The 14513-nt window shown below is 37.9% G+C and overlaps 1 protein-coding gene across 4 annotated transcripts in view; it reads right to left on the reverse strand.

Annotated features, from left to right (window-relative positions):
* Positions 1-21: 21 nt before the first annotated feature.
* LCORL (ligand dependent nuclear receptor corepressor like) overlaps positions 22-14513 on the reverse strand; it is an 81950-nt gene continuing 67458 nt past the window's right edge. For 3 of the 4 annotated variants that reach the window (XM_038134417.1, XM_038134422.1, XM_038134419.1), the window contains one exon: positions 22-1462. In XM_038134417.1, the coding sequence (XP_037990345.1) occupies positions 1403-1462 (60 nt within the window). In that variant the 3' untranslated portion in view covers positions 22-1402. The remainder of the gene's footprint in view (positions 1463-14513) is intronic. The other variant, XM_038134418.1, reaches the window with a different exon arrangement.

Here is a 14513-nt window from a genome sequence, read left to right on the forward strand (position 1 = left end):
AAAGACCTTCTAAACAGCTCAAAACTTGATGAATGTTTATTTTTTTAATCACATTTTTTTATCATGTCCAATGCTTCCGTGACTCAATACCCTCTTGGGATCTTGTGCCACCAGAATTCATAACAATCTCTTTATTTCAGTTCCTGGATTGCACTTGCAAACCAACAAACCTCTGTAAAGAGGAAATGCATCTTCATTTTTGTAAGGTGACTCCTTAAAACCTTTATTTTATAAAATACAGTGTCTTCCAAGGAAATTTCCTTCTGGAAAATTAGTTCTTGTCAAGTAAAGGACAGATAACTCATCATGAATTAAGAAACCTCTACTCTAGCTACTGAATGTATGACTCCAGAAAAGAGAAGTATATTATATGGTTTTATTCTAACACTTTTTTTATAGCTGTATCAATAATAAAGTTTTGATGAACGAAGTACATGAACCTTGCTAAGATCATTTAAGCATGGAATGTCTACAATGTAGTCAGCTACAACCATTTACTACTTCTTTGAGTAGAGATAAGATTTCGATTTTACATTGAATTTCCAAAGTACACGGAAAAAATGAAATAGGAAGAGCATTTACATCCATTTTAATTGGTGGCAGGCATAAATTCATAAAAACAAATGGGGAAGAAAGACCATTTAGCAGAAACCTCAAAAAGTGCAGTTACAGATTTGTTGAATGACAATCTTTCACGAGATTCTCCAGCAGGCTTGGTCTTTCTTTTAGACATTAGGGTCATTAAACACTGTCACACAGAAGTTCTCAAGGTAAGTGAAGATGAAAGCATACTGCAGAAACAAACTGGTGCTTCCACACATTTCAATCTGTTGGTGAAGGAGATCTCCTCAGGTAATTTACCTTTGTACTGCTTTGCTTCGAGGTAGTCGGTCTCCACCTGTTACAGATTTGTCTCAATTATTACCATAAATCTTTACATGGTGACCTATGCCACAAATTACATAATATATTAACTTTCGTGCACAAAAATAAAATTGGGAAACCATAGTTAAATTTAAAGAACATAGGAAAATCACAATACTATTAAAGGGGAACATCCGATTCTGATATAAATTTGAACTGCAAGAATTTCATGATGGTCAGATGTGAAACTTCATATTTAGAAAAGAAAAAGTACATCAAACTGAATAATGCTAGTAATATATAAAGCCAAATCACACAAGATCATTTCAAGATCAATGTAATAAATGCTTATTATTTAGCAGAAAAAAAAATCAGGAACAATGTACAAAATAATAGTGCAAGAACAGCTGCAATCTATTTGTTCTCATCAGTTTTGAGATTTTGGTTAAAAACTTTACAGCTGGCGAGAGATGCTGCTGAAAAACTCAGATTCCACTCAGTGGGCTGATTAAGGCACATCTTTATGGACTTCAAATGTTCATTTTCTGTGTTCATGTCTATTGAATTCTGCGGCTCCGAGACTTTCACTTGTAGCGTGCTGTGAGAAAAGAAGTGGGGGTAGGAGAGGGAAAAAAAATGAGAAAAAGTTTAGTACACTGTCCTCTTGCCCTGCAAACAAGCTGATAAGAGGCAAGATGAGGTGGTGGCAGATCCTGTATTCTGCTGGGGATTTTTGTTGTTGTTTTAGTGCACGATGTTCCAGAAACACCGAGATTAGAACCCGACTGTGCTGAGCTGTGCAGCAGATTGGGCTGCTCTGTGTGGGGATGGCTGGGGCCCTGTCCCTTGGCAGTGTCAGTCCCAGGGCAGTCTCCTGCTCGTGCTGCTCCTTTGCAGGAGGTGCAGGAACAGCTGCTCTTGCTTCAGTCATCTCCAGCTGACTACTGTAAAGGCACAGAGCAGGAACTGGGCAAGAGATTGGGGCTTGTTTTTATTGCTGACTAAATTTAGAGCAGCCATGGAAGGACTCACATATAGATGGTATTTTGTTTTAAATCTAGAAAAAAAAGTAACACAGGAACAGAAAGAAACCCAGTCCTTTGTGGGGGTCACTAAGCAGACTAGGACAGATGTGTGGATTGAATTATCAAACTGGGTTGGAAGACACCTTTAAAGGTCATCTACTCCAACCCTGAAATGACAGGGACATCTTCAAGTAGATCAGGTTGCTCAGAGCCCCATCCAGCCTGATCCTGAATGTTTCCAGGGATAAGACATCCAGCATCTGTCTGGACAACCTGTTTCAGTGTTTTGCCATCCTCATCATCAAAAATGTCTTCCTTAATATATAAAGCACTCAGTGCTTTAAGATATAACACACACTCAGAAGACAACTTCAATCCTCATTTGAAACCTCTGCATCCCTTTTATTTTACTGTCTACCTCCTGCAGTGATTTGTCCCCCTGTGTTTCTCACCATCCTTTTCAAAGTTTTTGGCAACTTCTAGAATGACCAAGTTGAAAATATTTCTGAGGTACTAAAAATAATGTTCTAAGTACTGTAATTAAGGGTAGGAGGTGATCACCATGCTAAAACCTATCTGAACACAGTTTCCTATCCAAGGGATATTTAAGCAGCAGAAACAGCTTTTACTTGCATTTCAGGAAAAGAGGTTCATCCCAGAACTCATTCTGAAGAATGGAATGTGCTGCAGTGTAGTGCTCACATTGAGTGCACAGAGTAGCTGAGGACAGTCAGTGAGTGCAGAATTACAGCCTAAACCACTGGCTTGTGTTACAGTGATTGACTTTGAGTAAAACATTTCCTATGTCACAGCAAAAGGGAAAGACCTCAGGCAACAGCTAGAATGACAATTCACTGTTGTTTGTCACAGATATCAGAAACAGTTTTAATTCTTTCACATTTTAATATCAGCACCCCTCAAGGCTGTGTGCTGACATGGCAGTAAAACAGAAATTTCTCATTTCCTAACACTAGTTCCCACCCCTCCAAACTAGTGCACTACCCCCATGCTCTGCATTTCCTTGTGCCACTATTCAGCCTCTGTCTTTTGTATTGTTTTGCCTTGCGCCCTTTTTCTCTGGTTGCTCTGATCTTTTCCTTCCTGCAGGAAAAGGAGTGCAGGTGTAGATGATGGACAGGACTTCAGTCAGCAAGGTTACTTTCTTGAGTTTACAACTTCTTCAGACTTGGATCTTTGCCCTCAGGAAGTCAAAGGCTTTTCTTATGACCATGGGCTTAAGTGCATATGGAAGATGGTGTTAAGGCTTCAGTTAGCAGCTTTCCTCACCCCTACTGATTTTGTGCTTTTCAGGCATGGCCACGTAGCAAAACACAACTTCTAACAACTTCCCAACAGCTAAATGAAGGTTAGGGCAGGAATGTTTTGGTTTGGTTTTTTTTTTTAAAGGGTTGGGGTAGTTTGGGTTTAGGGTTTTTTAGGGTTTTTTTGGTGGTTTTTTGGCAGGTACATACCTGCAAAGTACTTTAAAACCCAGCATTTCCACTGTCTTTAAAGCAGAAAGACAGATAAAGCAGAAAGACAGATAAACTGTGTTGCATGCTGGGCAAGTGCCAGACAGAAAAGCCAAAGGTTTTTTGTCCTTCGTCTGACCTGGCACATTCCTTCTGCAGATCAACTGGGAATTGCACCAAGCTGGTAAGGGCCATTTTCCAAACTACACTGCTGGTGCTAACAGTGTATCCTAGATTTGGTGCAACTGTGGCCATCATTCCTTCTCAGTTGCTGGGACTATAAATGAAAATGCCGAGTGCTATTATAGCACCAAGCAGCCCTTTCCAAGGACTCAGCTCTGTCAAGGACTGTCCTACTCTTCATCTTTTAGGTTTGTACAGGTTTCTGTACAAAGTGCAATGGGCTGGACTGAATTTGCAAAACTAGAACTGGAGTATGTGTTGATAATTGTCATGTGGTGATCTATTTACCTCTCAGAGAAGAACTTTAAGAAACTCAAGACTTTGCTTTTTAAATAGATGCATATAAACAGGAATAGAAAAATGTTAATTTTTCCCCCAGTTCCTCAGTGTGGGTAACATCAACACAAAAAGTGAAACTATTTTAGAAAATTTTACCTTAATAAAAATTAAGTAGAAAATAATATATTTGGAGGTCTGCTTTAATATATTTGTTAACCAAATGAACCTAGTCTTTTATTTTGCTTTTCTTTCCTTTACCTGTACTGATTTATTTTCCAGCTGTTGATGTAACAAAGTAAAAAAAATGATGTATTTAAATATTTTTAAATCAGAGAATGTAATTAAAGGGATAAAGTCAGACAGAAGCAGTTGAATTTTTTCAGTCAAATCCATGAATAGATTCTACTCTATAAATTTTATTCCACTCGACTTGCACAAGCTCCACAGTGCATTAAGCATTCCTAGCAAGATGTTACACATAGCCTGACGGTCCCTGAAGCCATGGAGCCTATTTCAGGAGAGCCTGGAAGAGTATCCCCACTTTACAGTCCCCTGGAGCTCTGCACTGTCAACACCCACACCAGTAAGAATATGGAACTTCCTTTAATTCCCTAAATAACAGGCATATACTGACCTTACAGAACGGTCTCTAAAAAGGTTAGAATTCCCCATTCTAAAGCCATGTGTTAACCATGCCTGCAGTTATCATCTGTTTTGTTTTTATTCACCTGGGACTGACTCAGTTAACCAGCTTCTGTGCATGTGATTTGTGGAAGTCAGCTCCAGGTGTTTCTGTGACATGGAACATCATTAACTCCAGTCACGGCATATCCAATAGCTCTGTTTAATTCTCTAGGGAATTTGAAGACAGGGCAACAGGGCTGAAATCCCAGTGAAAAAGATGAAAAACATCTTCATTTTTTCCACAATTTGTATGATAAATTAGTGAGATGTCTTGAAAATTCAGCATTTTTTCTTCATCTTAAATTATACTACCCTTTCCTAATTCAGCAACCCTCAGCAGGTGCTCTGCCATGGCTCAGTGCAAGGGGCCTGTTCAGTCTCAGCTTAGAACTTGCCCAGAGCCACCTGAAGCCCAGAGGGGTGGCACTGAGGACATGGGCACAGCACGCTGTGCATGGTGACAGGACATGCTGCTGGCTCCGTGCAAGCTGGGAATGGCCTCCCCTGCCCTGGGCTGCCTTTGGAAGCTGCTGCACACCAACCCAATGGGGCTGGAACAGTCAGCGAGGACTTCAGGATGGGTGTGTGTGTGCTGTAACTCCCAGTTCCCCTATCACCCTCACGGAATCATCTCTGAATTTACCTTTCCATTTCAACAGCGCTGCAGAAAGGATGGATTGCCTGTGCTGTTCTAACAAATCACCCGTGTTACTCTAACTCAGCAGCCAGATCAGAGTGACATCAATGGATTCTCAGGTCCTCTCTGGTCTCCTTGGCTAAGCAGAGAACCCTGTGTGTAGTTAAGTTTCCAGAACTCCTGAGGCCTAAAGGGATCTTCTTTCCCCACAAGAATTTCCTCCTATCATTACATAAAAAGGTTTTAATTCAACCTTCTACTAAAGTAAGCAATGAGTGGCCTCACCATGCTCCTAAGTGCTAAAGAAAACCTTGTTCTTTTCCACACTTCCTGTTAAAACTACCTGAAAACAACTAATTTTTTTTTAAATTCAAATTTCTTTCTTTAGTTTTACCCAAGTCATCATTATACTGTTATAAATACTAATTTTTAATGGCAGGATGGGAGAGCAACACCAGAAAATTTGAGGCTGCCAAAAGGAAAATAATATTCTCTGAACTGCTTATTTTCTCTGCAGTTTGGAACCACATTCTTCTGGAAAAACAGGATATGTGACACCTGTTGTTGTTGTATGAAAATGACAAAGTAAAAAAAAAATCTGGGTAGCTCAATTCCATATATTTGCTCAGTTAATCTGTCACAACATGTTGAAAAAAAGTATGAAAAAGAAAAAGTAGGAATGGGTAAAAATGTCTCTTGTCTGTTAGGTCAGTCCTCAGCCTTTCCCATCAGAGACTGCCATCAATGCTGTGTGCTCGTGTGCTGTAGAACAGCTATGAAAGTATCACTGCAGGGCCATGTCTCTCTAAGTCTTTTGCAACACCTACAGATAAAAACATCTCCTTCCCCACTATTTGGGAGCAAGGTCAAACTGGCTCTTACCCTCCTGTCTGACAGAGATTCTGCAAACTGCACTTGTTAAACACTGCCAGCAGAGATTGCAGACTGGCAGCTTGGAAAGCGTAAGAGCATCTGTGACACACAGCACTGACTCGGGGCTTTTACAGAATGGTTTCAAAAACACTGAGCAGAAACAGTAAAACTTCAGCAGAATTAAAAAAAATGTTCTCTGTACAAACCCTGCTTAAACAATTTCTCAAAAAAGGAACTAGTGCAATACACTAGGTTAAAATCTACAATGACTACAGTAGCCTCAGTATGACTTCCAACAGAGATTGATTTGGTAATGTAATATATATTGAAAAGACAGTAAACCAAGCATGCACAGTCTGACTGATTGTATCTAAAATTTAAACTCATTTTTTCCACAATGCCAAAACCCAGCAGCAAAGAAATCTACAAAGAAAATTTTAATGTCTCATTTCCATTTACCAACTGGACTCTCATTGTAATATGAAATAACATATTTCAGCTGTGAGGATGGAATCTCATTTGGGAATCAGAGAGAGAAAAAAATGCCCTAGAAATGAATCAAAGCAAAATGGAGAGATAAGCAATATTCAGGTAGTCTTAAAATCAGATATAAGGGCTGAGTGCTAAGCGAAACAAAACAGCACAGAATACCAAGACAGGAGGTGAACTGAATGGAGACAAAAAGACAGGGTGAAAAGTTAGAACTAGCCATAATCCCAGACTGATATTATGGTGGAAAGTTTATTTTGCTCTTCAGACTAACTCAGAGTTGTTTTCTTGGTTTGAGAAGGAAACAGAAAAAAAAAAAAGGAAATATGAAATATTATATATATGAAATATGAAATACATACAAAATATATGCGAAAGATAGCAAGAAGAGGCAAGCAGGAATTTGTGAGCACTCTTGGCCTGTCAGTGAAAGAGCATTACTAACTGGTAGCTTTTTTCTGAATCTTTATATTGAGATACCAACACACTGTTCAAGCTTTAAGTTTAAATTGCACAGAGACAAAATTATACAGCAGTACTGATCATTGGTACTTCATCTTCAAAGACCACAGCACAACAGTAACACCGAACAGGAGGTGGTTACATTTGCAGGTAAACATCTGGCAAGTGGACTGGATGGCAACACTTTGAGAGTGCAGGTAGAGAAATAACATAACTTTCTCCCCAAAACCAGTCAGCCTCAGAAAATTACACACAACAGATCATGGGCAACATAAAAGGTTTAAACTGCAATTTCATTGAAGAATTCAGGAACTAAAACTCTTTTCAAACATAAATCAATCAGGCTTGCACAGCCATGGAAGTACAAAACTCCATTCCAATGGCTGCCCAAAATACAGCGCAGACTTGAATATATGTTGGCAAGTCTAAATAGCAACAACATTCCTTTCCCAATTATTTAAAGCAGCCTGACTGAGAAAGGATTGTAGAACAGTGGTCTTTTTGACAAGAATCACCATGTTTTGTGGTATTACAGACTTTTTAGCAGTCCTCAGAAGACACAGGGCTTTTCAAGAACAAGGAAGTAGAATACTAATGTAAGCTAATACTAATGTCACTGAAGTGGGCATGAAGAAGTCATAAAATTTTAGGGTGTAATTTACTATTGATGATAGTACATAACCTGTTAAAGAAAAAAAAAATAATCCTATGATCTCAAATTGTTCCTAGCATACAGTCTTAAAAGATCTTGGTACCAAAAAGCAGCTAAGATTCTAACAGTTGAAAGGCAGCATCATAATCTGATGATGAACATAATGAATTCTTAGCTTCTAGGCACCACTCCAAAACAAGCCTTCCTCTGATCATCAGTCCCCTGAAAGAAAACTAACTTCTAGTTATTACTAGAAGTTAGCATCATGCAAATAAATAAAACCCCTAAACACCTGTTGTGCAGATGAGCACTGCTGTATTTGACTTACAAACATACTATAACAGAAGAAAAGCTTTTGCTATTTTTTTCTACCTAATCATAATTAAAAAAGGTTTGGAAGGAGGCGCAATAAGGCGAGGCTGGGGGCTCAGAACAGCAAGTGCTGCTGGTTCAGGCTGTTCTGAGGAAGCAAATGCCTCCACCTCACTGCTGGGATGAACGCAGCTATGGAAGTCCTGTCACTTGAGCTCAAATCTTTAATCCATAACAGTTTTTTGACATTATAAATGCAATTATGTTATGGAGAGAGATCATCTCAGAAATACGATGAGACAGTCCCTGGGTGGTTTAAAACCCACCAGACTTCTGAATTCAGGAAGGTCAAACAGCAATTTGCAAATAAGTAATTTCCTTTTCTGAGATTTCTACTACTTAAATGTAATTTAAAACCAGCTGTAAGTAGTAAACTGATAAATAGGAAATGTCAGCAACAAATATGATACACAAGAGAATTTATTCAAACACACATCTCAAGAACTTTAAACTAGAAAGACAGGTAACAACAACAACAAAATTTTAAGAATTGATACCTATATATAGCTTAAGTATAGATCTTTAATAATATTCACTTGCATTGTAAATAAATTTCTTACATTGTAAAAAAATTATTATTATTGAATGTTTTGAAAATTATGCTAAGTGCCCCAATAAAAACACTGAAGCCTAAGTAGTTTTTTTCCCCCTAAAATTTACGCTGCATTCAAAATGAAAGACTTCACACATAGCCAAGAGAGCACAATTCAGGTGAGAATAAGAATTTATTTTTAAAGAAAAATTTTGTAAGTAATTTTTACAGCTTCTAGACAAGATTTTTTTTTCAGCTAAGTTTCCATTTCATGTACAGGGAAATAATCCATTGTTTGGACCAAGATTTCAACAGTTTGAAATAAGACAGCTTTGAGGGCAGGCCTGGGTCAGTAAAATATCAAGTATAATCTCTAAGTATTTGTGAAATCCACACCTTAGGTAACAGGAACCTGTGACAAGATCCATCTGAAAAGACTGACTTCCCTGAACATCCTTATTTTCATCTATGCATGCCTTTTAATTTGAAATGTGAAAGCCTCATTATTCTAATTCCTAGCAGAATCATAATTTAGAAATATTCTACCCTGAGCTACAAAATGAAAACAAAGAATAAGACCTGCTTGGAAAAACCTGGTTGTAGTCACATTACTCACTGATGGCTTGACAGTTGACATAAAACATCCCAAACCAAGCAGAAATTCAGACTTGCGCTTTTAAGTCCTAAGTTAATTTTGAGGCCATTTCTACTGGTATACATGAAGTAAGAAAAGTAGGTCTAAAGTTGATCTTAACTGGAGAAAGAGCTGCAATCAAGTTAAGATACCTGCCCCACTTACAGATAAACCATGATAAAAGACAGAAGCAGATTCCTCCTAAGGATGCCCAGAAGTGACAGAAAGGAGCAAGTGGCAGTGAGTGAAGGATGGAGAGCAGGTGAGTGCACAGCCACTGAAAGAAAGTGTGAAACTCCTGCCTAAATTTAATTTATGGTAAGGAACCAATACAGCTGAAAGCAGATATAAGTCGGGTGAGTTTCTGTTGTTGAAAAGACAAATCAAATAGTAAAACCTAGACAGATTGATACCAAAGAATAGAATACAGAAAAGGGCACATTGCCTCCATAAATCATGAATTTTCTCACTAGAGGTTTACATCCTCTTGACAAAGCAAGAGATACCATTGTTTGTACTCCTAAGACATTGAAGAATAATCTAAACAGCCTTTACTGATGTCTGGAACATGACAGGAATCAACATAAAAAAAATGTCCCCTTTCAGTTATGAAAAAATGCAAAGAAACAAAAATTGCTTGACCTGTTCAACAAGAACAGAATGTGCAATTTGCCAGGAATATGGCAGCAGAAACTGCAACTTGTCTGGAGTAATAAATCATGCAGAGTGGTTGGCCCAAAAGCATGGAGATAGGAAGATGAAATCTGTTCAAGTATCTTGATCTTGGAAAAGATGTATCTCTACACTGTAGGAAAAATTAAATTACCTGGTCTTCAATATGAAAAAAATGGATTAAAAATCTGGTATGGCTTTTCACAAAAGAATTTCTGTACCTGTGACAGAAGCTGATTGACCTTTTGCTCATGGTATTAAAATCTCTTGGCAGGTATGGACCAGATAGAATGGACCAGCCAAAGTACACAATGAGAAACATGCAGTAAAAAGTCACACCAGGAATAAAACTGGGCTGCACTCATCTTCTGGAGAATATCCTCTGGCACTCACAAACACACAGCTTGGTATGAAAGGAAAGCTGATGCATGATCTGAGAATCAGGCACAGTTTGGTACTAAAGGAGAGCAAAGTATGAAGGCAGGATGCAGAGAAATGTGGGATAACCAGGGTACAATGGCCTGGCTGGTCTGAACTGTGGCTCAGACAGGGGTCTGAATAAACAAGAGGAGCAACAACAAAGCTGTGAAATGAACAACAGCTGAGCAGGAGCCTGGTCTGCACCACTGCAGGACAGGCACTGCTGGGACAAAGGCACAGGCAGCTATCATGGAGCACAGATGAAGAGACAGCCAATGGCAAAGGTGCAATTTTCACTACAGAAGCAGAGCTGATGTGCAAGGACTTGACATCCTAATTGGGCTCATCACCCTCCTTGAAGAAGTGTGCACATCATTCTACAAAAAGGCAGGGAAAACAAAGATAGTCTGATTTACTGAGTAATTAATAAAAAAAGTTCATGAAAAATCACACACTAAGAATGAAATATAAAGTGAGCTTTTAGATGAGAAAACAAGTGAGTCTGCTGAAAGCTGGCAATCCAACAATGGGAAAAAAGAAATAACAGGTGAAGGAGAGATGAAAACTGTCGTCTTCATAAATGGTTTTCAAGATGATACCTCATGAATTGAAAGGAGACGATGGAGAGAGATGTGTCTCAAGAACAGCATTATTTTATAAAGTTACACTGCAACCAATCAAAACGTTGAGTCCTAACCTGGTTAGGACTGTGGAGTATGTATTAATTATTACTCAGTTACAATAAGTCAAATCTTTTATTTGACTGGCAGTGAAATAAGATTTACTTTTCTAGCTTTTTATAAAGCTCTATTAAAAAAACCCTTGTAAGCAACAAAGTGAAAAATTCTAAATAACTTCCCAATTGGCATCTCAATCAAGGTTCTACTTGCAGTTTTTCAAAGAAGTGATTTTCTCTTAAAATCATACCTTAGAATGGTTCACAGGTAGCACCTATCCCTATAAAAAGATATTCAGGTACAGGTCTAGATATCATACATTTCTATATAATTGTATTTGGTAAAACCCATAATTCTGATTTCCAAACTGTTTCCTCTGTTTACTTTCAAAATACCTAATAATAAAAATCTTTAAATAACTATGAAGTAAACATGGCTAATGAGGACTCCATAAACTTTCTTCACCCAGATTGCACACCCCAAACCACCATCACATCTGAGATGACACTGAGCACAGGAAGCAGGACACTGCCCCAGCTGCCACCAAGGGCAAACCCACCAAGCTGAGATGCTGGAGTGGAGTGTGCATGGCAATACTGGCAAAATCCTGTTCTTGAAATATTAGGCCTCTTGTACATAGAAATTCCCTTTCAGATACATCCATCTAATTAGTTGTTGATCATTATAAAAATATCTGTCTTAATTAGAACCTGAAGGTTGTCAACAGCTTTCAGAAACACACAGCATTCTCATTGACACCCAAGATTCAAGGACATTTTAGAGAGCCTCTCTTTTCCATGTTGACCACAGGAAACGTTGGAGAGAAAAAGCCTTTTGATAAGGAAATACTGTCCTTAAAACATGCCGAAATTACTATTTCTATTTAATTGATACCCAGTTACCAAATAACAAAAGAATTTCTATTAGTCTCAAAGGTTGTTTAAACAATATCTTTAAGGCACAACTGTACAATTATAGCAAAATTAAAGGACACTGCAAGCAAAAGGATGAAGAATGAATAAAAGTGGCATTATATCTGGCTTAAAAGTCTGAAAATTATTTCAAACCATCAAGAGTCTGACTAAAACTATCCTTTGAGGAGTGAAAGATGAATTAGGAAAGGAAAATCTACCCAAGAATACATGCAAACAACAATCCAGTCACGTCACATCATTTTAAATTTCTCCCCTCAACTCTGGAACCAGCATCTGCACTTTTTGAAGGTAATTAACTGAAGATTCCAGTATAAGACACTTTACAAAGATGTGGTGAAAATAGAAAAGCAGCACTAGCTTTAGCATATCAACAATAGAGAAATGCAAGCTAAGGCACAGTACACAGGCCTCTATGAATTACAGCATCTCCCTTGAACTATTTTCAACACCAAAATGTGGAATTGTCTCAGCAAAATTAATCTGCTCTGGTCATGGTCAGACTACATAAATACTTAATTTACAGGTTTTCTCTTCACAGGCTCTGTTGATTGACTTCCCTCCTTTTCTATCTAACAGCAACAGAAGCTCTGCCTAAAGGCCATGAACTCTCAACAGAAGAGAGGATTTAAAAAAGGATACGCACTTGTCAGATTTTCAAAAGCACTGTGCAGGCCTTGGAAAACTGCTATTTTCTCTTCTAGTAAAAGGCTTCCAAAGAAAGACAGAAGATTGTTTATATTTATTTAGTATTATCAGTTCCCTAAAGAAAGCTGAAAAATCTAGCCACTTCCTCAGGACCAAGGACAAATAGGAAAATATGACTATGAGTTTCTCAGTTTTTGAAGAGGTAAAATTAAAAACAGACAGCAAAACAATACTGAATAAAATGATGAAAAAGGCACCCCAGCTTAGGAATAAAACTGGGTATATAAATCCTACACAAAGGCTTAATGATGAAGGCACTAAGCTACAGAAAACTACAGATCCTAGCAGGTAAAGAAATTTGAAGACCTCAGAGCCAAGTTCTTTAAAAAAGTCCATTATTAAAAGAAGCAAGAGTAAAAATCCTTAGTGCAGAACCCTCAAAATAAGATGAGTAACAGCATACTCTAAGGCAATACTCTAAGGCAATATGGAAATAACCAAAGTTTAAAACTGAACAGCACCCAAAACCTACACACCCCACACTAGATCACCTGATGTGAGAAAAAGAAAAGGAAAGAAGAGTTTGTAATTTGGCAAGTAGAATTCCAGAGTGTGAAACAAAATGGAGCATTAGACTGCGGCAGGGAGCCGCTCTTGTTGCACCACAGGGAATGAAGCAGAGACCATTAAGTTCATTAAATAAGTAAGGATTTACTACACATGTACAGTCATCTATATATCAAGTGTCCCTTTCTGCTTTCACACTTCTGCATTAAAAATGGCCCACTTACTGTGAACAGTCATTCATTTAATATTCTTCTTATATTTCTATTAATGCTCTTACTTTGGTTTATGCCAGCCTGTGACAAGGTAACTTCTTCTCTGGCAACTACAGGTATGAAAATTTCTATCTGCTTACTCTGCATCACCGGTGAAATTTATTTTAGAGCCAAGAAATCCTCTGATGAAAAGCCTTTGTGAAAAGAGTCTTCCTAAAATCAATAGATTTAATGACTGTTACTCTATGTCTCCTCTGCACTTTTCCTAACCCAATATTTTAAATTTGTCACTCAGCAGGGGTGTAGAATGTGGTCCTTCATGAAAGCTGAACAACCCGCTAAAATCAATCCTGTTTGTCACCAGGTCATTCACAGGAGAAGGGAAGTGATCCCCATCTGTAGCTGCTTTATTACTGGACTGCCCTACCATGAGACAAAGAAGCAACAATACTGGAATATTAAAGCCATTGTAACATAGATGTGTAAAAAAGAATTCACAAAATTTTCCCTTCCAATTTTTTTTGCAAACTTGTAGTAATGGAAGTTCAGTTTAAGAAAATGTTTTTCTGTAATATTAATACAGATGTTATTTTATGTGCACAATGAAGGGACCAATTAGACTCACAACACCGAAGTTTTCTTAGTTATGATTCTTCACTCTTGCAGCCAACTTTGAAATGACCATAAAAATTAGCAAATTTTCTTTTCAAGTACTGCACAAACTTGATTTCATTAAGGTAGAATATAAAAACCACATTCAAACATAATCAAAAAGTAAAAGTGAAAGGTCATATTCTCTGCTGACAAATCCAACAGATCTGTTCTAAAACTCCAGACCAGCTGAAGAAAAGTGAAAATGTAAGGGCGAAAATTAAAAAGTTCATGTTAGATAAAAATATCCTAACTTTAAGTGCTAGAGATTGATTTTTAAAAGCTTTTGTATGCAAACTCCCACCCTGATATGAATGCTAAGAGCACAGATCTGTGATGTCAGCTCTGCCTGCTACCATAGATGGCTCACAGTCTCTTTTCCATCTTATGAAGTCCAGACCCTCTGAAGCAGATTTTTAAAATATTCAGTACATTGTAAGATTCTAAAATGGAGTATATTACATGTCCCAGTTTTATTGTTGGATTAATAGTTTTTTGTATTTTAGCTTGGCTTTCTTGAAACCTTTTGCCCAAGTCCAAAGCATGTTAATGTGACCTTCAGGGTTAAAAGTGAAC

Source organism: Motacilla alba, chromosome 4 (assembly GCF_015832195.1).
Source record: "Motacilla alba alba isolate MOTALB_02 chromosome 4, Motacilla_alba_V1.0_pri, whole genome shotgun sequence".
NCBI classification, from domain to species: domain Eukaryota; kingdom Metazoa; phylum Chordata; class Aves; order Passeriformes; family Motacillidae; genus Motacilla; species Motacilla alba.